Below are 23,260 nucleotides of genomic sequence, written 5' to 3' on the forward strand. Positions count from 1 at the left end.
TATATATAATAAGTATCATCCAACATATATGGATGATCTGGCAACTTAATAACAAAAGCAGATGCTAAAAAATTATAAATTGAGGGAAATTTGTAGAAAATTAGATACACAATGTAACCTCTGTAGGTAGATGGTGGGTTAGAATGCCCTTGCAGTCACTTTCTTCTTATTTTCAAAATTAAAATAGATTTTACCATAAAATACGAGTGAATAATATGTTTTTAATTCTCTCCCCTTTTTATTAGATGCATTATAAATGATCTGCATTGTATCTGTATTATAACCCAGTATGAAGAAGAGAAATGTGTAAAAGATACACACCATTCGACCCCGTGTCCAACAATGTACTCTTTTCCTTCCATTGCCTGGTAGGCAATTTCTTCAAATTGCCTACCAGGCATATGGTAGATAAAAGACAGGCTGATTATGTGGTAAAAGCCTAATCATTCCATCATTGTTCGCCCTCTGCTCCACACCTATGCTTAACTTCCACTTTCATTTCACCTTTTCTTTTATTTCATTTGCTAATACTGCTGCATTTCTCTTGTCCACTTTCTTTTTTCCTTTTCAGCTTTGCACTCTTATACTCCCCTTAGACGACCTTGCAGTCAAGGAGACGGATGTCTCTGCTCGCTCTCATCTATATATTCGTACAAAGAGCGCACAATCGTCTACCATTTTGGCAGAATAGTGCCAAGTCCTCTCAATGAACTCCTTAAGGTCTAAATATTTCTTCATTAGACCATCTTTTTTTCCCTCCCAACTTATCTGCTATATCTGACTGTTTTATGAACACTTCTACACTGGCGAGGGTGTGACAGTGGGTGAGATTAGAGCTTCTGGAGTGTGAACAGGGCATGTCGCTGAAAATCTCCAGAGAGTTGACCGCAAAACTCACACAGACTCACATAACTTAACACCCCCGGTCCTCCAGTCACATCCTTGTAGGGGAAAAGCATTAAAATTACAAGACTAGCCCCCTGCCCACAATCTGTGCTCATGGGATACCCTTTCAACCACTTCAAATGGCTAAGCTTTTGACCTCTCTTTGCCCTAGCTTCCTTTGCTGCACACCCCCACACGCACGCACACGCACACACACACCTACACACGCCTTCACACAACCATACATAACACTGTCCCTGTGTGCATACACCGCAGATCCCTCCTCAAATCGCACCCTATCTCGAATTCCATTTCACGTCCGGTTTACTATTGATTTTACCCAGGCTCACTACTCACACCCCCTGCATCAACACACACACAAACACACACCTAGTCTAATTCATTCCCTTTCCTGCCCTCCCCCCCCTCTTCTTTTGCTCTCCAACTCACTCTGCTGGTCATCTCCTACTCTTTTTTTTCCAATCAATTCTCCCCCATTGTTCTCTTTTGCAAAGCAGTTTGCACCTGATGCATTTGGCAAAAAACCCACAGAAATTAAATAATACAAACAATTCGGCAAATTTGAGCATACATGAATAAATACAGTGCTTTTTTCCCACATTTTAACAAGTTACAATTACAGACTTCAATACATTGTATTGACATTTTATGTAATGGAGTTATTGAATAATTGTACAAAAAAGATTTCCTCGTACTTCAGAAAGAAGTATGAAATTAATTTGCACTTAGAAATTGTGAGTTAATCATTTGTAGAGCTGCCATTTGCTTCTCTTCCAGCACCAAGTCTATGTCTCTACCAGCTTTGCCCTGTCTAAATGTTTTTGACCATCACTTGCAAAATAGATAAACCAACATTACATTAGAAAACAGATGTGAACAACATTTTAGGTTGTAATCACACATGCTTGGCTGGACTTAGGTTTCTACTTTGTGCTATTCTAAAACATGAATATGCTTTGGTCTAAACCATTGTAGCTTTGATTGTAGTTGTCGAGTTTGTGTCCTGCATACAGTGAAGCTAAACTCCAGGCTCACCATTTATCAGCCTCGAACTGTTTTTTTTTTGCTGTGTTAATTTTCCTCCACACACAGCGTTATGAGTATCGACTAAAAAATACAATTTTGATCTCATCTGACCTCTTTTGCATTTGCTTTGACAAACTGCAAACGGGCCTTTGTTTGATCTCGTATTCAACAATAACTTTTATTTTACCTCTATTCAAGGTCAGATTTGTAGAGTACAAAACTAATTTGTGTCCTGTTGTTGGTAGTTTCTACCATTGTGGACCACAGAGCTGTGGACCTCTGCAGCTGTTCCAGAGTTAACATGGGTCTTCTTGGTCAACTTGTCAATCTTGGTGATTGTCATGTATTTGGAGGTATGCGTTTGATTGTTTTTAGATGATGGATTTATATTTTAGGTGTCTTCTAAATAACCGTGGGGCACCAAATTTTATTTAGAAGTGAATTTGAGTGCATACCACACTTTTAATATTCAATCACTTCCTTCCATTTGATAAATATTTGATAATTTGCTGGTTTATCGTAAAATTTGCAATGAAACACTTTAGCTATAACAAGACAAAATCTGGAAAGATGAGTACTTTTGCAAGACCCTGTATGTGCATGTACCTGTCTCACACGACGCCCCCCAGCACACTTAACTTACCAGGGTCATAAAGTATGCAGAACAGAAGTGGACTGGTGCCAAAACCAGCCGCTGGGCTTTGTGGGCCTCATTTCCAAGTTGGAACCCATTTTAACTAGCAGAGAGACTTATCAATAATTAAAACTCAAGCTGAGGCTTCGAAATAAAGCTCAGACTCAATCTAGATCGCATCTAAACAATGGACGGACGTGCACACATGCAACGCTACACAATTGAATGTGCTGCGAAGGAGCTGGAACACATTCCACCTCACCTTTCCAAGGTCTTTGTGCTTTACCGTTCACATTATTCTTTTTGCTCTCCTCGCCCTGCAGAGAAACCGCTATGCTGTTTATCCGTCACGCTCCGACGTCTCGCACAATTCTTTCACAAGACTTTCAACCTATTTTCTTTGCCTTCTTTATTGTCAAGCAACCCAGCTAAGTACTTAATTTATCCCGTTTCTTGTTGCATTTTTCCAATTGTCTCATACTCCCCGTTGTTGGCAACTATGATCAATATGCACAAAATTCCCATGCTCTCTCCCTCTTGCCTGCTGCAAACTTACTGCCTCTCTGTCTCAGTTGAAGACGCAGTCTAAAGATGCTTAGGAGACAGTCAAGTCAATATACCGCCAGTCCAGGGAGAACAAACATCAATGTATTGTCACTAACCTGCCGCTACTCATTTCTAATAGCACATTGTGGTGTGGCAGATGGGTAGAGAAGATGCATAACAGGAGACAATGGCGGTAGAGGGAGTAGGAGAAAAAAAATAGTAGGTGGGGCCTGCCATCCTTTAGCCCGGGCTGCCTGATTTACAAGGCTATTGGATTTTAGACTAACATGAATCACTGCTCCACAGAGGTATTACTCCCTGACAGAATGACAGAATAAACGAGACACATCACTTGGTTTGTGTGTGTCTGTTTGTGGGAAAGAGGGAGGGGGGGCTTGGTGAAGGGAGCCGGGTGAAAACTTTAACATCTTTGAGATTCTGCACAGCTATTTCTGATGCAACAATGAAGCTTAGTGAGAATGGGCTCATGTTCATGGTGCTGCATAAGCTATTTCTCTGACAAGAACCAAGTCTTCGGAGAATAACCTATTATGGCGGCTCACTGGACGTTAACTATCTGCACTCACTGTTGATGCACATAATGGGGGGAGAAACTGCACTCAGTTCATGCCAATGTTGACGCACCATACATGCTGTGTATCGGGACATTTTTAACAATAAACATGGCACAAAAATGTATTTATTTTCATATTTGGAGAGACTTTTTATTGATATCTTAAGTGTTTGATGCGTGTGAATTATTATTTGTTTGGCTTTTGATCTGTTGGTTTTTCTCCTACAAGCACATTTACATCGACATTGAGTCAAAGTCGTCTATTGACTCAAAACCTTAAGTTACAAAACATTGACATATTACTTTATTAAAATTGAACAAAGAGAATGATGTTGCAGATTTTTTTTTTTTGCCACAAAATTACCTTTTTAGCATTAGTCAGGTATGACCTTGCAGCTTCCTGTAAAGCCTTCCACTCCTCCTTATCTTCCTCCGATGCCTTGCTTCCTTCTCTTTCTTGGTGTTTTTTTGCTTTGTCCCACTGGAGGTAGCACACCCAGCCGGACAGATACCAAACCTAAAAGATACAGATCGAGAAGGGTAAGCTGGAGAGACTTCAGCTGCAAAAAGCAAGCGTTCTTAATTTCAGTTAGATTTCTGCATTAAGAGAGAGGGATTTCTGAACTGATGATTCATGACAGGAAGGATACATTTTTCTTTGTTGTATGTACACCATTATCTGACTGAAAGCTGCAGCTGCAGCAACTAAGGCTCTTTTGTACCGGGGTACTTTCTTAAAATATGTTACTGTCCAATACTTCCTCTTCCAAGCTTACAGGAGATGAACCTGCAGTCACCTTACTTGTATCCCAGTAAAAAAAAAAAAGCTGTTCATTTGGATATTTTTCTCCTGAAATATTTAGCTGACACAGAGTCAGAAACAAGCAGGAGATGCCAAAACAAACAGGAGCACATGCTGTTTTTGTATTTTCCTCGGAAATCAGAATTTGAAGCTGAGGATATGCATCACACCTGAGCAGCAAACATTAAAAGAAACAACATTGTGTTCACCGTTGCACTTGCTGACCACCCCGACCATCAGTAGGCAGAGATAAAAAAAAGAAGGAAAAAAAAAAGAAAAGAAGAAATAATACTATTAATCAAAAAAAGTTCAAACAAAGGTGGAATATTTTATCTCCTAGTATCTGCCCCAAAATCATCTAGTTTTCTTTACTTCCGATAATCATGCTTCTTGCCTCTGGGTAATCACATCAACTGAGCTGCACCACCTTTAAAAACAATCACGTCTAACTCACTCCAAACTCGGAGGTGTGTGTGCGCCTCTCATCGGAGGCCAAAGATCACCCACCCACTGTTCTTCAAGCACCAAGAAACAAATATTAGCTTTATTCATTATTCATTGAGGGTAGTGGCAGTGGGAGACCCAGCACCTTTGACAAATCAACCATTTAGCTAACAAACACATCGTGGCATGGCACGCTGAATCCAGAATTGTCGCCCAGCAGGCTGAGTAGGAGGCTGCCCCCGCCCCCTGCAGCTGTGCTTATCACAACAGCAGCAACGATACAGAAATAGGACTCTGGTGTTTTTCCTCATTGTGGCATTTACTTAGAATGCAAATCAGCAAAAAAGCGTGAGAATATTATTGGGATAAATGACGTTTGAATGAAAGTCCTAATTCAAACATTAGTTATCTTGAAATTTTTTTTTTGAAATTTTCATGACAGATTGCCCACCACGAGATACGTGAAGGAAACAAAAACCACTGAACATCTATATGAAAAATGTTTTAAAAAGTGAGCTAATTAAGAACTTAGAGAAATCTATTCCACTCAGCTACAGCTTCACACAAAAGCACACATGTTAGCAGGGATTCTGAGTGCGTCAATCAAATCGCAGGCTCTGTTATAATTTTAAAGTCAAGTCGCATCTTAGCTCCCATATGGCGCCACCGAGGGAAGAACAAAGCGATCATGAATCAAGCGAATACCTTTGAAACAAGATTGGCAAAGCACCAGCTCGGTTGTTTGTGCAGACTTAATGTTATGTAAGTAGGGTTCCAAGCTTTGAGATGCAAGAGTGCAAGCAGGCAGATGTGGGAGCTCAACACTTATCAGCTGCACAGAGGAGGAACTGACACAAAGAAGGAAGCACCAGGACGAGGGGAGTGAGTTACTACCGTCTTTAAATATGTCTCCCTTATGCATTTCTTGTCTGTAAAATGAACAGAAAAAGAAAGCTGACCATTTGGACCAGTTTTTTTTGTTTGTTTGTTTGTTTGTGTGGCTTGGTGGAGGTCCGCTCAAATCAACTGTCTCAGGAGTGAGTTTAAAAGTTCAGCCCCCCCGATGGCTGCTCTCAATCTGGCTGTGGACGGGTTTCTGTGGGAGGCTGAGCCTGAGGGTGGAGTGCAAGGGGGAAAAAAAAAAAAAAGAGAGAGAGGAAAAGTGCTCTTCTGTGTAATGCTAAGCGTCAAACTCCCATTTTCTGCTACTGACAGGGGATTTTTAGAGCAGATTGGCACATACTTTTTACTGAACCACTAAGAATACAACTATTCATGTCACCATGGAATTCAAACCCAGGACCTTCTTGCTGCAAGGCAACAGTGCTACCAACTGCGCCACTGTGCAGCCCTCATTGTCATTATGAATGATGCTAACTCGAACAATAAATCTAGTCCTTTTTCTTTTTGTGAAGATTCTCCCCCTGCCCCCCCAAGTTTCTTGATAGTTTGCAGCAATACTTTTGTATCTGTGTGAGCATACTGCTCACATCATATGACCTCAATTCCAGTCACCAATTGGCTCAGTTGATTCAACAATTTCAAAAAGATAGAGCTTCACTATTTTCCTTTAAAATTCCACTCATAACTGATAAGAGGCCTATTTTAGTTTATTTCTAATTCAATCTCATCATTTTCAGCATTATAAACTTAATCTCAATCTTGGGAAAGTGAAACACTCAAATCTAATCTTCAGTACACAGGGGTATAATACCAGTGTTCTGGATACATGTTTGCCTGTGTTCTTTCACCCTCATATGGCCATAATTTATTATAACAAGGCGTGACATTAATACCTGCTTGCATTTCTGTTTTTCAATAAAAACAATCAGACCTCGTTTTATGTTGCTCTTCATATTTTTCCTACAAGTTATGATATGGTATGAACCAAATGACTAAATCTAATGGTAATAATTTTTTATTTTTTATCAGATCAGTAATTGCAATATTCCTGTGCCTGTCAAGAAATCCACTAACATTCAAAAATGTTTCTTTTTTTTTTTTATCCAGGCCCTGCCTGCAACAGTCTGCTCTTGGTTTGTACAATTTCTCTTCTATTGATCCTCAGAAGTTTAAAGTTGCCATTTTTCTCCCTACAATAGTAAATGAGGCCTCATAGCTGGACGCTATATAACAAGCTGTTCCTTTTCCACTGTCCCTTTGTGCAGTAACATGTATGATTGGGTCCTGCTTTTATGTCTCTCTGAAAGACCCTGGAACTTCGTCTGAGACCTAGTTTTCAGACACGGGGGCACAAATTGTTCTAAATTGCAGTGTAATTGTCTGTCCTTATCCTTACTATACCTTTGATACATTCAGTTCCTCCACTTGAACCAGCAATGAGTTGGTCAGTATGGGAAAAATTTCCACAAGTTTTATATTTCGGTATGCCAGTCTTTTGCTTTAAAACTGCAGTAGGTAACTTTTATAAAACCTGTTAAAACTGTCAGTATATCCTGACAGTACAGTGTGAGACAGATGCACAATAAAAAAATAAAAATAAATCATAAAGCTCCTCTGCCTCCTCCCTGTAGAGAAATGCACAAACCAATCAAAGCCAAGAGGAGGGTCTTGGCACTGTTCAATATGCTTGTGTAAGTGTTTCTTCAATCTTGAGTATAGCTCAAGATTGCCAGTTCGCTGCAGCTGTGCTAAGGGCGGAGAAACAACTTACTGTTACAGGAAAACTGTTTATCCTGTGTCATTGGTGGCCATGTTTTCTAGCCGGTACATTCACGGCACTGTAAGGAAGGAGCTGTGGCAGCAGAGAGCAAAGGGAGGGTGCGAGCAGTGCGTACGTGTGCATGATTGACAATGCTAACATCCCCCGCTCCTGGCTCTGATTTATTTTCTATAAGCAAACTGATGCGCCACATTCTCATAAACATACGCCGCCCATTATTATCCAGGAATCTTCTGGATTTGGATCCTTATCCAATTTGGTGATAAACCATGTTTTTCAAGAAAGTTGAAGAACTGCATCAAAAAGCAAAAGTGATAACTGAGAGGCCCAGGGATCCAGACAAGGACATTTCAGTATATATCTTAATCCCAATAAAAGCCTGCAGTCCTACCTCAAAAAGAGACTGGACCAAAAAAAAAGTGATTTCAAGCACTTACAGAGCAAGAATAGTTCACCATGTGCCAGGATTTGGCCCAGAGGTTGGCAATCCAAAGTGGCATTATGGATGAACTGCAGAAATCTTCAAAAAGAATTGCTGATATTGTAAATACAGAAGCTTTGCTTAAAACTGATGTATTTATCAACAAAAGCGTGTGAAACTTCAAAAAGTTTATTATTAAATGGCATTATTCCCTACAAGCAAATCTAAGACTAAGACCGGGTAACGGAGAAGCAGCAACATTTCTCATAAACTGAAGTAATTGTCACTCTCAAAATCTTTGGCAATGGCTAACTTCAAGATAACATTACTGGATTCTGAAATATCTCCTCTTTCAGTTCCCCAGTTTTATAGTATAAACCACTATTAAAGTAAAATGTTAAAATGTATGTTTTGTGAACATTGACAATAAATCCTATTTGAGTCATCTTTTTGGAACCACATCTAGTTCTACAAAACTCTGCAAATATAAAGATGACAATAATTCTGAGAGTAAAGTCTTTTGAGATTGCAGTACAGGTAGAAATGTTGATACTTTTAGACACAAACAACACCTCAGCTGAAAGAACTGAGCCTTTCACATTCTCCACTGACGCTATAAGTGAGGTAGTGTGATCCAGAAGTGGCCACTGCATCAGGATAATGAGACTACAGTTTGCAGTACGACTGATAAAAATTGGGTTTTTTAGTCCATTGGAGTGACAAGTAATAAAACAAAAATATACTTTCTTTAGCAACCAGCTTGCTCAGCAATTGTAAGAGACAGATATGTTTTATTAGAGTGACTTTAACCACCTGAACCTTAAAAATTAATTGCCAGAGTTCTTGAAGTGAGGGCAAGTTATTGTTCATTTTTGCACCAAAAAATTCTTTAAATCTGACAAAAGCTTTGACTGGTTGAGCTCTTGCAGCTCATTAAATAATAGCGTTTTAGTCATGAAAACTATGAACTATGAAGCCTTTTTTTCGGGCTTCATGATCATTCTTAGCATACCTGGTGTTTGTCTAGACGGCTGAATAATAGGTGGCACTTGAGAACATTAAGTCAATACATTATGACAGAGTCAAAGTTACTAAATATCTCATTTAAAATAACTTCTTTTGTCAAGTTGTCTGAGAGTCTTTTTGTGTCTGAATGATTCCTAGGCTGGAGTTATTTAGCTTAACAACAACAACAAAAAAGAAAAAACAAGTGAAAAAAGAGGCTAACGTAAAAAGATAAATTAAGACTTTGTGACCTGACCACAAGGTCTATGGAATTAAAAAGTCAATCACAGATATGATTAAATCACTCAAATCACTTTTTGATCATTTCTAAAATATAATTACAATGGTTCCCAAAGGAAGCATAGAAACTGCAAAAACACCAGCAACAGGAAAGTGAATAGAACATATTAAGAACGTTTTGCAACTTGCAAGAAAAATAGATGATGACCCAAGACCTTTACACAGTACTGTACATGTCTCAAATTCACTTAAGCATATTTCATTTATTTCATAAATTCAATGTATTATTTACCTGAACAACTTCATCATCTTCTTCCAGAAGACCCTCCAATGCATCTACTGCCATCTAATAAAGAAAGAAAAGAAAAAAATGAAGCAGAATAAAAAAAAAAAAACATTTGTACAAACAAATCTTCATTCAATAGAGAAATAAGCAAAATGTACTGTGAGGAATGGCTTTAAATACATTCGCAGTAACCAGTAACATTGTTGTTGGCGTTGCTATGCATATTCCAGGCAGCTCAATCAATGACAGTGATCAGAGGGTCTGATAAGCATCTACGGGGTCAGCGTCCCCATTCACAATGTCATCAATACCAACAAGTCAACAGACACGGCAGTCAATATACACACTCATGAGTGCTTATCGCACAGTCAATAATCACTGCAGACACTGTTTCCGATTACCCTTTTAATCATTTTACTGACAACCTGCTCATACCCTCCCTTCACCTCGTAGAGCAAGAGGCCCAAATAAATCTAAAGATCAACTTGACACGTTATCCATATTCCCCCCCACCCCCACTTTCAGGGTGTTTGTCTGATTCACTCTCTGTAGTGTCCTGGAGAGGCGGTCTGAGGTCTCAAAGGAGCCAAATGTTAGCTGACCTTTGTTGGAGCGTTGTCTGTGGGAAGTTTCCATTACAGAAATCAGAGCTCAACTAAAGTAGGCAGCGTGTTTGTTTAGCTCCGTCTCTCTCCATGTGGAACCTGTGGTTTGTGCTGCCTTTGTGAGTCTCTTTGTGTGTGTGTAAGGCCCCAGGTGATGATATATTGATTTTTGTCAACTTCAGGTTGGAGGCGACCGCTAGCCAATCACCCGTGGTGAAGGGCAAGAATAAAAGACATACATGCACCCCCGCAATTGCACACATATACACACACACCCGAAAGCAAATGCTCAACAAAAATGTGACTTCAACAAGCTGCACTTGTTGAAGTCACTGCTGGAGAACTTCTCAGTTTTTCCTCCTCCTCCTCCTGCTGCTCTGTGGAGTTTCTTTTCATTAAGGCAACGTGGTTCCGGTGATGATAAAGAGGCCCGCCGCCTGCACAGACTGTGTGAGAGTCGGGTTAATTGAGAGTATCTCGTTAAGACTGCGCAAACGTGCATGTCAGAGAGTCAGATGATTGATTGCTAGACCAATTATGAGCAGAGAACCTATTGTCCTAAATTAATTAATGACTGATTAAAAGCACACAAAACAAAAACACCCAATCTCAACCGATGAGGGATGGATTTATGCCAAGCGCCACAATTATCTCCTCTAGTTTCATTGTCTCATTGCAACACATGAGCACAAAGATAAAGTGCCGAGCGATAAATATTTACTGTTTCCATTCTGTGAACAGTTCGCAATCTGTTATGCTACAAACACAAACTTTCATGAATATGATTGAGCTTAAATGTCCCGCACGAACTGAAACAAGTGCTTGTGAACTCAGTGAAATATTTAGTTTTTCAAAACCTTTGTTTTTTAAAACTGTCCATATTCGTATTCAGCCCTCTGAATTGTCATGCCTCTAAATAATATCTAGTGAAACCAAATGCCTACAAATACAAGTCATCAAGTGAGAACACAGAATGCACCCGGGTGTAATTTTTCCCAGTACAAGTCCAGACGTTGTATGAAGGCCAAAGCGGTTTGTTAGAGAAGATTCATGAACAACGCATCATGAAGACAAAGAATCACAGAAAACAGATCAGGAGTAAACATGTGGAGAGGTTTAAGTGAGGACTGGTTTACAGAACACCATCCCAAAACTGAAAACCTACCAAAATATTTTTGTCCTACTAAATAAGTCGGCTATGGAAAGCATTAATTACAGAAGCAGCCAAGAGGCCCATTGCATCTCTGGAGGATCTACAGGGATCAGAGCTGGTGAGAAAATGTGTAACCAGGATCTATTAGAGGTTGTAAAACAACCGAGACAGGAACTGAGGTTCAACTTCTAGCACGACAATGAACATTAAACCACGGGATGGTTTACATCAAAGCACGTTCACGTGTGTGCCCAGATACACATGAATATTTTAATGATCTGAGATGCTTTCTGTCCAATCTGACTGAGCTTAAACTATTTTGTAAAAAGAATAAGCAAATATGCCAGCCACTTAATAGCAGAAAACAGTAGCTCTACAAAGTACAAAGTAGCATTCATTATAGATCTTTATTCACACATATTCACAACTATTTGCGACTTCGTGTTACTCTACCAAATGAAATCTCAGTAAAAAACATAGAAGTTTGTTGTTGTAACATGACAAAATATTGTAGAGTTCATTCTATTGGACAGGACAAAAGATCTGCTGGAGTATTAAACAACAACAGATAGAACAGACAGTTTTAGAGCAGTAAAAATAGAACAAGAGATATATCTGGAAGCGAGGACAAGTGAGCAATGATAACCATTATATCGTCTCCAACTTCTTAACTACGCTGGTCAGCCCAGGGGCAAGTGATTAAAGATTCAGAGTTTCTTAAAGCTGCTTCACGCTCTAAACAACAACAAGATTAATATTCCTGTGAAGATAAGAGAAAAATAGGGAGTGATACAAATTAAAAGAGGGAGAAAGTTGGAAAGGACGGGCAAAAAAACAAACAAAAAAAAAACAAGATGCACATAAATACTAAACACAATACAATCACGCTGTCCTCTTTATTTCAAGACTTCTACAGCAAAAAAAAAAAGAAAAGCAGGACTCTGGGGAGGAACTCATTTATAATCTTCGCTGTGCTCAAGTGCAGTTTGTGTGTTTGTGTGTCGTCTTCAGGCAATGCTGTTTAACAGAATCATTTTACTGGAGCGTGCAGCACAGACTGGAGAAAGACAAATCACTTTACAAGTGAGGGCGCGCCATAGCTCACACACATGCAGACACACACACACACACACACACACACACAAAAACAGGGATAGCTACAGCGAAGTAAATTAATCTAGGAGAAGTCTATGCAAACTCTGCTCGCGAGCAATGTGGGAGACACAGGCAGCACGAGAGTCTAAATTTAACGACAGAAGCGTTTAGTAAATAAATAAAAGTGAACACAAGTGACAAGGTGAGTAGGTGCGATACTATCCACCAGCTTGTGTGACAACTGCACTGAAAGATGCCTTAATGGCTGTCAGGAAAAGGTAGCTGCCCGTTTCCCCGTCTGCTATGTGACAAGTAAATCAGCAGCAATGACGGATGATGATGATGACGTTTGTGTGTTTGCGTGTGTGTGTGTCAATGTAAGTGAGAAAGAAGGGAGCTCTTCAGGACAAACAGACAAACTAAACTTTTTTTCCCCCCCAATTAAAACAATTAGCTTAAATGCAGGTCAGTTGGTCCTTAACAACTGTATTTGTCTTGAACTTGTATTTATATCAAAATATATAAAACTGCTTATGAACTTTACCTGTGTTTGTTATGTAGGCTTTTATCCTGTACTGGATGTGATAGTGTCTTTATGCACTTTTTCAGTCAGACGTCTTGACTTTTTCCAACATGTTTTTTCCTTCAAAACTAATTCACTGTATGTTTATGAAATAATAGATTTTGAAGTCATAAATATACAGTAAAACTATATCCCCATAAAATTTTCACGCAGCTTTATTACTTTGAATCCAGTGATTAAAATGCTGTGAATGTATTGCTCTTTAAATTCTACACTTGTAGACCAAGTGTAGAATTTAAAGTCAGTCAGTGATTGTAGACCAAATACTGACTGAATTTTAGTTTCAGTCAGTAAATGACTGAAACTAAAATTCAGACATTAAAAAGATGTGGTTGAAAACAATTATGAAAACAGCCACTTTATTTTCTTTATAAAGATGGACTATTGAGCTGTCCGCAGTCTTTTTCACCCCTGGCAAAGATGTGAAACATGCCTTAAAATTGATGTTCTTTGCAAGACCCCGACTGATGCAACTTCCTTAACATTCCCCAAACATCCGTGTCCGGCCTGTTTTTTTTTCCACAGTTTTTCTCACTTTAGACCAGTGGTTCTTAACCTTTTTTGGGGTACCGAACCCCCCAGTTTCATATGCGCATTCACCGAACCCCTCTTAGTCCCCCCTGCACGGTATTCCGATTTAGTAATATAATTATATTAGCTGTGTTACCACCCCCACGCCACTAGAGGCAGTAGCAACCCCGAAAAGAAGCGACTAAGGAGCAGATTTAGTAAAAAAAATTGGTAAAAACGGTGAGTTTTGCTGAAAGACACAAGCTCAAATCCACGCTGAGAGTGGAGCTCCTTCAATCAGGGCTCCTCCGCAGCTCTGATTGACTAAGCAATGTAACGTGATCCTCTGGAGCAAGTGATGACAAAGCGGGGCGTCATCGCGACTTTACACCAGTGTGTCTTTACCTCCGCGGCAGAGGCTCCACCGAACCCCTGAGAAGGACTCACCGAACCCCTGGGGTTCGATCGAACCCAGGTTAAGAACCACTGTTTTAGACACTCTAATCATTGCTCTAAGTCTACATGTAGGCTAACTTTGGAAATAAGCTATTTTCTTGTTACCTTATCTTGATTTATGAAGATCATCACACTTTTTGCCTTATGATTTTAAACTGTGCCTGTAAGAAACAGGCTTTGTCATTTCATTTTTTAATTCCAGAAAAAAAAAAAAGACTACGGACAAACAACAAAAATGCTTTAATTTGAATTATTCTACAGGAGTTTGAAGTGGTGCACATAAGTGTGGCAACTGTTATTTTGTTTGAAAAATATATTTCTTGGCATGCTTGTTTCTTTTGATAAGATTCTTAAATTAAATGTTTGATTCGTCTAAAATTATCAGCGTGAAATTACATGTTACTGCAATAAAATTTATTTTACGGCTTTTAACACATCTTTAACAGGGGCACTAATAAATGTAGAGGGCTCTGTAATTATCTTTGAGCTCATATTCCATTAGCACTGTGAAAGATGACATTTCTGGCATGCATTCATGTTTTGAAATGAATCAAAAGGGGGGAACGGATTTGAAGAAGTATTTTTGGCTAATTTTCTTTCCCAAATTAAGTAGGAACGATCACAGAATGTGAAATCCACTCATGTGGGAGAACTTTTTTCTTGTTCTCTTTCCATGCCACATTTTTGGAACAGCTAATTTCCAGGTCCAGCCATCATTCAAATCCCTTGTTTATAAGCTATTTACAATTTTTGGAGAGTTATAATGTGTGGTCAAGTAAAAGCCCCATCTTAAAATATATTTTTAAACCACCTTAAAAATTCTAACTGTTTCACGCTTCCTGGGCAAAAAAGGGAGGAAAAAATCTATACCTTTGACAGCATTGCATTCAACATTAGCTTTATTTAGCACACCAATTTTTATGTCTATAGCTGAATTAACTTTTTGTCTGGCTCTGGTATTTATGAGGATATAGTTAGTGTGCTGTGAGGAGTCTTCAGTAGATCTTAAATCTTCTTAATGGGGTTGAAGCAAGAGATCTTGGGTGGCCAATCAATGACTGAAAATTATGTTTTATCCTCCCTAAATGACTCTATAGATGTTTCAGCCAGTTGAATCCTGGCGTTCAATCATGCTCCTCTCTCAGTAAAATTGGCTTAGTTTATATGTCTGCTTGATAGACGAGAACATTTTGAGCTAAGCAGAGAAGTAGTTTTTTTTAAATACATATACCAGAAATAGAGGATGTGTATCTTAACGTTGCTTTTCAGGAATATGGTACAACTCATATCAATCATGTCAAAGAGCATCTTAATAAATTAAAATGTCGAAAGGCTGGTTGCCTAGTGACCTGTCCAGGGTGTACCCTACCACATCCCTAATGGTTGCTGGATGGAGGCATCAGGAAGATCTCAAAGGATCTGGCTGTTTACAAAGTGCTGCATCCAAGCATATTAATAGTAAGTTGAATGGAAGGAAAATGTGTACAAGGAAAAGGTGCACAAATTAAGTCAGAACTGCATCTGGAGTCGGTGACCACACAGAGACGTATCTAGAGCAAGTGATGTCGCCCTCATTGTGTTAAGGCATGCCTGAACACCAGAGTTGAAAGTGTCTTAGTGGAGGCAAGGAGAAAGAAAGTCTGAGTTGTTGCTCAGTGTATCAAAATCCTGTTTTAAGACAAAGTCAATCTTGTTTTTGACAATCATGGTACCACAGCCCACAAGAAAAGTGGAGAGGTACAGAATTCAAGCTGCTTGATGTCCACCGTCTGGCTTCAAGTTAGGGATAATTTTGGGAACCATGTCATTTGCTTATGTTGGTCCATTAGATTTTATGTCAGGATACTGGCCTGATCTAAGCCCCCTAGAGTCTATAAGATATAGTACAGACGATGAGAGACAGAATACCCAAAAATGCAGATGAAATGAACGTTGCTATTATGGTAACTTATGCTCAACATCTCAGCAGAGCCAGATGGACCGTCTCATTGCCACACTCCATTGATGTCATATACACTCAGATTTCACTGCTAGAGTGCAGGGGGTTGTGGGGGGGTCACCATACCGCTAGAGTGAGGAGTGGGGGGTGGTGGTAGCGTATTGCAAGAGGGGGAGGAGGGATGACTGTACACTAACCACCTCCGTCCCTCCCCCGCTCTCATGGTGGCAGCAACCTGCTAAAAGTTTGCCGTATTCTCAAATCCAAAACTTGAGAGATATGCTATTTTATTTATATAAGTAATTTCCACTATAATGTGTCTACCAGAGGATTTCTCTGGTCATGTCATTATCTTTCATTAGAGCCCCATTGATGGCTGTATGTTGAAGCACTGAGGAGTTGGAGTCATTTGAAGTTTGTATATCAGGCGTGCCATTTGGAGACGCCAAATGGAGACTCTGACTGGCACACTTGGACAACACCTGTACATCCTCATTAATAAACATGTCCAAAATGATATTTCTTTTTGTGCTATTTTGATCCATTTTGAAATCCATGAGCAGAATACTTTATTCTACATATTTATTGTATTTTCCAGTCAATACATCCAACACTCAATGTGTATTCACAAGAAACAAAAATGAAAAATCTGGGTGAAGCAAAATGTTTCAATTTCTTTTGTGTTACAAATGTAATAGCTACAAACTACTTACAGTTAAAGTATTTTTGACTGCAAAATTAGAAAATTTAGCTTGTCATCTACATGTACTCCAAATTGTTCAAGAACAGCAGCTGATTTAATTTGGGTATATTTTTTCAGGAGTTTTTGGTGATTTTGGTACTGCCAGTTAAGGGATTAAATTTAGGGTGTTCATTAGCTCTAACCAATACTCATGAAAATAAGCAAATAAGGGCTTGAAATATGTCACTCTGTAGTAAGTGTACGCATTACACAAGTTGCACATTTTAATTAAATTATAAAATTGGATAAAATCACTTGTATTATAAGCGGGACTTTTTTTTACCTATTTGGTGGATTGTTTTCTGTTTTTTTTTCTGTTTAGTTCCCTCTTGACGAGGCAGTGTACAGCCTTAAAGGTAATTGGAGCAGAGGTGTTACTTTACTGGGCCAAAGGTCGGTGGTGTGTTAGCTTCTTGTTTAAACTGTCATCCACTGAAGAGTTCACAGCTGATGACGTGCTGTCTGACACCAACAGACAAGGGGGGGAAAAAATCCTTTTTGGAGATTGAATCCATCACTAGCGTGCAATACAGAAACACATTTCTCCCCTAACTTCCTAACAAGAAAATATATTGCACAGGCAGAGATGATGTGGCACAAGCCATAACATGCAGGGTTTTTTTTAAACAACATAAATGAGAATGTACAAAGTTAAAGTCTATGAGCCAATAAAGTGATAGTAAAACATGATTTTTAGATTAAACAACATCAGTAATATTGATCCTGAACCAAAAGGTTGTTGCAGCTTATTTGCATTTAAAGAAGAGAAAACTTAGATTTAGATCTTCATCACTAAATCTGAAGAATGTGGGGGACCAATCAGATTTTAGACCAGAAGGAAACAGTTATTACAGACTGAAGTAAAAAAAAAAAAAAAAAAAAACGGGGAAAAAAAAGAAGCCATACTATAGATGGAAGAATAACATACAGATGGACTAAATAAACCAACAAATAGAACAAGGGGTGGATGGAGGAATGGACAAGCAAATCGAACTGGACTGACAGATAGATGGATGGACCAGATGGGATTAAAAACAGAGGAAAACAGATATACGTACGAAGGTGAATGGAAATACAAAAAAATTTTTATACTTGAAGGAAACTCTATACTTTTTCAGACTGTGTATGAACGCTTTAATAAATGCACATCTACATGTTGCACAGCAAAAACATGACCCAATGACAAAGCGTGTTCCCTACTAATTCGTCTAAATCGAGTCTGGGTCTTAACTCCTGAAAGAACATAAAGCTCAACTAACTTCAAAAAATTTCAGACTTCTGGTGGCCAAAGACTAATTTGGCTGAACAACACATTCTCTTGGGATACATACCCATGTTGGTATATATGGTAAATTATGTGACATTATAGAGCTCTGAGCACAGCCCAGGCTCAGGTTTCAGGCTTGATGACACCAACAGGAGGATGAAGACAAATGACGTGTCAGAAACTATGGACTGAAACGCTGTCATTTCACTGATGCACCTGACAGCACATCTCCCACTCCCACTTCCACTCCCACACACACACACACACACACAAAGATGTAACTGCAGCTGAGCTGTTTTGGTGGAAGAGTAAAAAAAAAACTTAAAAAAAAAAAGGGACACTGTGCTCATTTCCTGTCAGTAATAACCATAAACCATCCAACAAGATTGACTAGAAATTAATCATTGGATCACAAGAGAAAATTGCTACACTGCTGTTGGTGTGGCAGTAATCATAGAAAATGACTTCAACCGTTAATGATTGTTAGGAGGTTCAGTACCGAACTGAAGGCAGCGAGCCACTGAAATTGAGGCCATTTAAACTGGAAATTGATGAGTGATTTAGCAGATGAGTGTGCTGTTTCAAAGATATGGCAGCAATTCATCAAAACAGAGGTTCATTGTGATTTTTTTCCCCCTCCATTTCTTCTCCTCCGTCTCCTCCCTCCTGCAGCCCTCCATCTCACCCCATCCCCACCCCACCCCGTCTCTGTAAATACCACTCTTCAATTATTGACACTAAACTCTGAAGGGCATAAAGACCAGGCATGGCCTTCCCACCTCCAGCGCTATTCAGCAGAAAGAAAAGCACACATACACACGTAAAGAAATGCCAGGCCGGCCTCCTGCCGCGAATCACGTACCGACTGGCCAAAACAGAGCGTGCAAGCACAACACACTGCAAACACATTACCTCATACTCCTCTGACTCGATAAGCAGTTTGGCTGTGGTGATGCGAGACTCGTACGGAGGGATTTCATTCTGGAGGAAGAGAAAAGAGAAAAAAAAAACAGAAAATAATAATAAAGGACGAATGTGACCACCTTTGGAGGAGTGTTTACACGAGAAAAATCAAACAGAGTTCTTCCTTCCTTTGTCTGATAATAACACGATCCAATTTCAGGCTGCAAAATGCTCCGCAGCTGCATGGCTGTTAATCTCAGTCAAAGTGTCAGCAGGCTGAGTTCGGATCAACCTGCAGGTGAAGATAAGAGTCATAACTGTGGAGTCACAGGGGGGTTTGTTCTACCAAATCATCACAAAACCCTTTCCTGTATCACATTATTCTTTTTTTTTTTTAATGAACCCTGATATAATTTATTTGGAGATATTAATATCTAGCACTGCAGCCATTGTTTTTCCCCATTAGAGTGACTCCTGGTGCTGCCTTTCATATCAGGTCTTTTTTCACGCACTTTGACTTAACAGCACACGTTTGTGAAGGGCTTGTCTCATCTTTTTTATTTTTTAATGTTCGCCAGTTCATTTTATCCTACATTTTTCTTTTTTTTCTTTACCTCTGCTGATGTCCTTAACGTCCGCTGCAAAGCACTGTGACAGCCAGACTGGTTTAAAAAGGCTTTTTGAAATGAACCTGAATAAAGATGCGCCAATAAAATTGGATGGTGACAGAATACCGCCAGTTTTCCAGCTTAACCAGTGAGTCAGGAGCTCAGTTAAGACAGCACCCAAAGGCTGCAAGGACAAACAGGGATAAAACCATTACCAGTTTTAATGCTTTATGTGATAAAAAGTTTAGATATCTGGATTTGTTTTTAAACATTGAGTAAAGACAAAGCTGTTTGTGATCATCTTATGGATTAACCTCCTGGTTTTATATTATCCAAAACAGACACAAGCAGATGGGAGTAAGCTTAAGTTGGGGGTGAAAACCATCTCCATTATGGGGTCTTAAACTGTTGCACTGAGAAATAATTTCTATAAGCTCAGCAGACTTGTAGGTCCACCAGGTGTTTGATAATTGCTGCTGCTGCTAGTTTGATGGAGTGGAGAAGACAAAGGGAAGGGGTGCTCTGTAAGATACAAAAAATGTTTTGCTATGGGCAGATATGCATGCAAAATTAAAGTTAAGCACACTTTGCATTCAATATATTTAGCATCATCAAACCTTCATCACTTCATGTCGCTGGTGGTGCGTATTTCTGTGACTTCAATAGTCTTCTGCACTGAGCTGAAATATGGGGCCTCAAAAGTCCAAGGTTTTAGAAATGCATAGTCCAATACTCATGCATAAAGCAGTGTGAGATGTTCATGTGATGGAGCAATAGCATAGATATTCTGAGCTTTACTTGCATAAAATTAGCTTAGTAAAGTTATGCTACAATATATAAGCTCTTGCTAAGGGACAAACATGCATGTTTAAATTATAGGTCTATTCCTTGTTATTCTAATTAATTCAATTTAATTCCTATGTAAACTTTCCAACTTTGAAACATCCCCAGAGTGAAAGCAAAAAGTTAATGAATGAGTGAAAGAGGCTATCGGAAGATTTATGTTGTCTTGCAGAAATAATAATTAGGGCCATCGCAATACGCACACCAATAATGATGCAAAATTCAGATTTCCTTACACCGCCGCCAACTACTCTTTAGTGTGGCTGCTAATAGTAAAGTTCAGAGGAACATAGAGCTTATTAAGACAGGTTTGAAGAGGTTAAGAGTGAAGCAAAATTCCACTAGTTTATTATTTTGAGCTTTTAAACTTCTGGTGCTATGAAAGATATTGAATTTGAAAGGTTTGGCAGCTTTTGGAAATCTTAGAGTTAAGCTAAACAACTACATTGTCCAGGGAATAAACTAGAGTTTGAAAGGCTAAGTGTGCTAAGTGATGCTGTTGTCCTTTCGGCACTTCCCTCTAAGGGATTGTCACACTACGGCAGCTGCCTCCATACGGACTTTGCAGATTTTTTTAAAGACCGAATGCCATTCCCTATGCAAACCCCTGATTATCCCCAGGTAGGAACAGGATTCGAATGGGGAGCCTCTGGGCCCGTGGCCACCTGCTCTACTCCCCGAATCACTGCCACCTGCTAAGGGCCCCAAAAGTTCTGATGGCTAATAAAAAAAAAAGTAAAGATGCTAAAGTTACATTGAAAAGTGGGCTCTGTGATAATGCATTTTTTTATTTTAAAGGCTGTGTTAATCCTAACACTTAAAATGTTAAGATTAACATCAAAGCCAGAGATCTGAACTTGGCCACAAAATTCTGATCAGTGCATTTCTTAACCTGAATATTATTTGTGGCAGTGAGAGAAATAGCAACCGTAAAAACAAGCTTACCTGCGTTTCTTCTTCTGTCGTGGAGGAAGCTGCACTTTGCTTCTGCGCAGGTAACCACATCCCAACACTTTTCAACAGGTATTCCTTCCCTTCCTAAAACCAAAGGAAAGATCCATGTGATGATCAAATTGTGTAAAATCTACAAACATAAACAAATGCAAATATTCTCGTATTACACACTGGTTAATTGATTCTCCACAGACATTAATGACCAATTATTATGATTTAATTTAATTATTGTAAATAATAATCAATGCAGCTTAGCTAAAAAAAATAAATGTTGGTCTGAGGACGTATGGAAAAAAACTGGGGCAAGCCTGACCCCTAAAGGCTTCATCTGGTACTGCATTGGTTGATCTCTTGACTACTTCCCAACAATTTAAAGATGAACGATTTGAGATCTTGTTGAAAACTTACTCAAACCTGTTGAATCTAGATCATATTTGGAGCTCAAGGCTGTTTCCTGCTCTTGATGCGGATAAATGAAACAACATAGTGAAAAAGCTACGTGTGCTATAATTAAAATGTTACTTTCATGCTTCGTTAAAACTCCATTAACTCACAGGAATCCATCGTGACACAGATGGAAGATATAATGTAAAAGCTCCTCTTTAATCTTTATTGGTAATTTTAACCCATGATAACCCACAGTGATAACTAATCAACCTCCTGCTGCGGTCAAGAGTTTGTGATTTCAAAACATTAACGAAATGGGAATGTGCCTCGCCAGCGGTGGAGACGAAAGACTGTTTTCTGTAACTAAAGATAAGTTTTCACTCATTTAAAAGCTACAACACATTCAGTTTCTCTAGCATGTGTTGTAGCTTTCAGTTTCTCTAGGAGTAAGGAAAAAAAATGTTTTGCCACCTACATCACTTAGGCGTAAAATAATCATGGATTATTCCTTACAATGTAACAAAAAATAAAGAGTTTGATTGATTTAGAATATGTTTTAGTTTCAATCTATAAGATCAATGCATATGTTAACACATTTAAATATTAAAAAGATATCAAAGTAATCAGATTTTTCTTTTTATTCACAGAATGTATCTAAATTAATAACTAATTAATAATTAACATTTTTTGGTCTATGATCGAATCAAAAAGCAGAAAATAAACCTCAGAAGATTTATGGTTGCATACTCTGATACAATTCCTCAATTTTCTTTTTAATTTACAAAAGATAGAAAAAGTGACTTGCAGCACATTTTTGTTTCTTTTTGTTGCAAAACTACCTTTTGAAAATAAAATTGTAACCAGATGGGTTACATGAAGCCTCAAAGAAAATCAGAAATTGTCACTACTCAGGAAAACGTGAGCAGTGCATATCTACAAGAGTTCTATTGCACTTGTAGGGTTTTAGTAAAAAAATTATACAAGTACATTTTCAAGAGATATTGTTTCAGCTATGTAACACAATATTTTCATGTATGAATAAAGAAATATTCAGTCATTGAAATGACATTGTTTCAATAATGTATGTTCACAATCAATTCATTTACAACACTGATTTATGAGTAAATAATATATTTATTAAATACTTTACACTGCAGGAGGTTGGGTTATTACTATATTATTTTTAATAAATATAATTACGGGTCCATATAGTTTGCACAAATCCTCTATGTTCTTCCAGGATAAAACTGTGAGGTTGATGTAGCAGTTTCCTCCGAAACCGAGTCCAACATGCTTCCTCATCTCTTCCAATTTATCAGATGACTACATGACCTCAATGATCTGCCCAGTAATTAACATTCCTATTGGCTTTCCCCATCTGTGTGTGCGTGTTAATGTAAGTGTCCATCTGCTGATTAATGGCATACAATTCAATCTGCTCAGAATAATTAACTCGGCAGATTCCTGCTTTAATGTGGCGATAATTCATCTGGAGTCCCCATGTGAGTGAGTGGACTGACCTGGTTTCTCTCTGTACTAAACAGGTAACTGGCCATAAGCTGGAGAGCCTCCGGGTTGTCGTGGTGATACTGTAAAGCTTTTTCAATGAACTCTCGGCACTTGTCTGCAGCTCCCTCCTCCACGCTAC

General features: G+C 38.8%; 1 protein-coding gene across 2 annotated transcripts in view; it reads right to left on the reverse strand.

The window, feature by feature from the left end:
* LOC103478624 (probable assembly chaperone of rpl4) overlaps positions 1-23,260 on the reverse strand; it is a 34,596-nt gene that overhangs the window by 7,027 nt on the left and 4,309 nt on the right. For both annotated transcript variants that reach the window (XM_008432593.2, XM_008432594.1), the window contains exons 6-10: positions 23,133-23,256; positions 21,217-21,309; positions 18,830-18,898; positions 9,574-9,627; positions 4,051-4,203 (exon numbers count right to left, since the gene is read on the reverse strand). In XM_008432593.2, the coding sequence (XP_008430815.1) occupies positions 4,051-4,203; positions 9,574-9,627; positions 18,830-18,898; positions 21,217-21,309; positions 23,133-23,256 (493 nt within the window). The remainder of the gene's footprint in view (positions 1-4,050; positions 4,204-9,573; positions 9,628-18,829; positions 18,899-21,216; positions 21,310-23,132; positions 23,257-23,260) is intronic.

This window comes from Poecilia reticulata, linkage group LG16 (genome assembly GCF_000633615.1).
Source record: "Poecilia reticulata strain Guanapo linkage group LG16, Guppy_female_1.0+MT, whole genome shotgun sequence".
Classification (NCBI taxonomy): domain Eukaryota; kingdom Metazoa; phylum Chordata; class Actinopteri; order Cyprinodontiformes; family Poeciliidae; genus Poecilia; species Poecilia reticulata.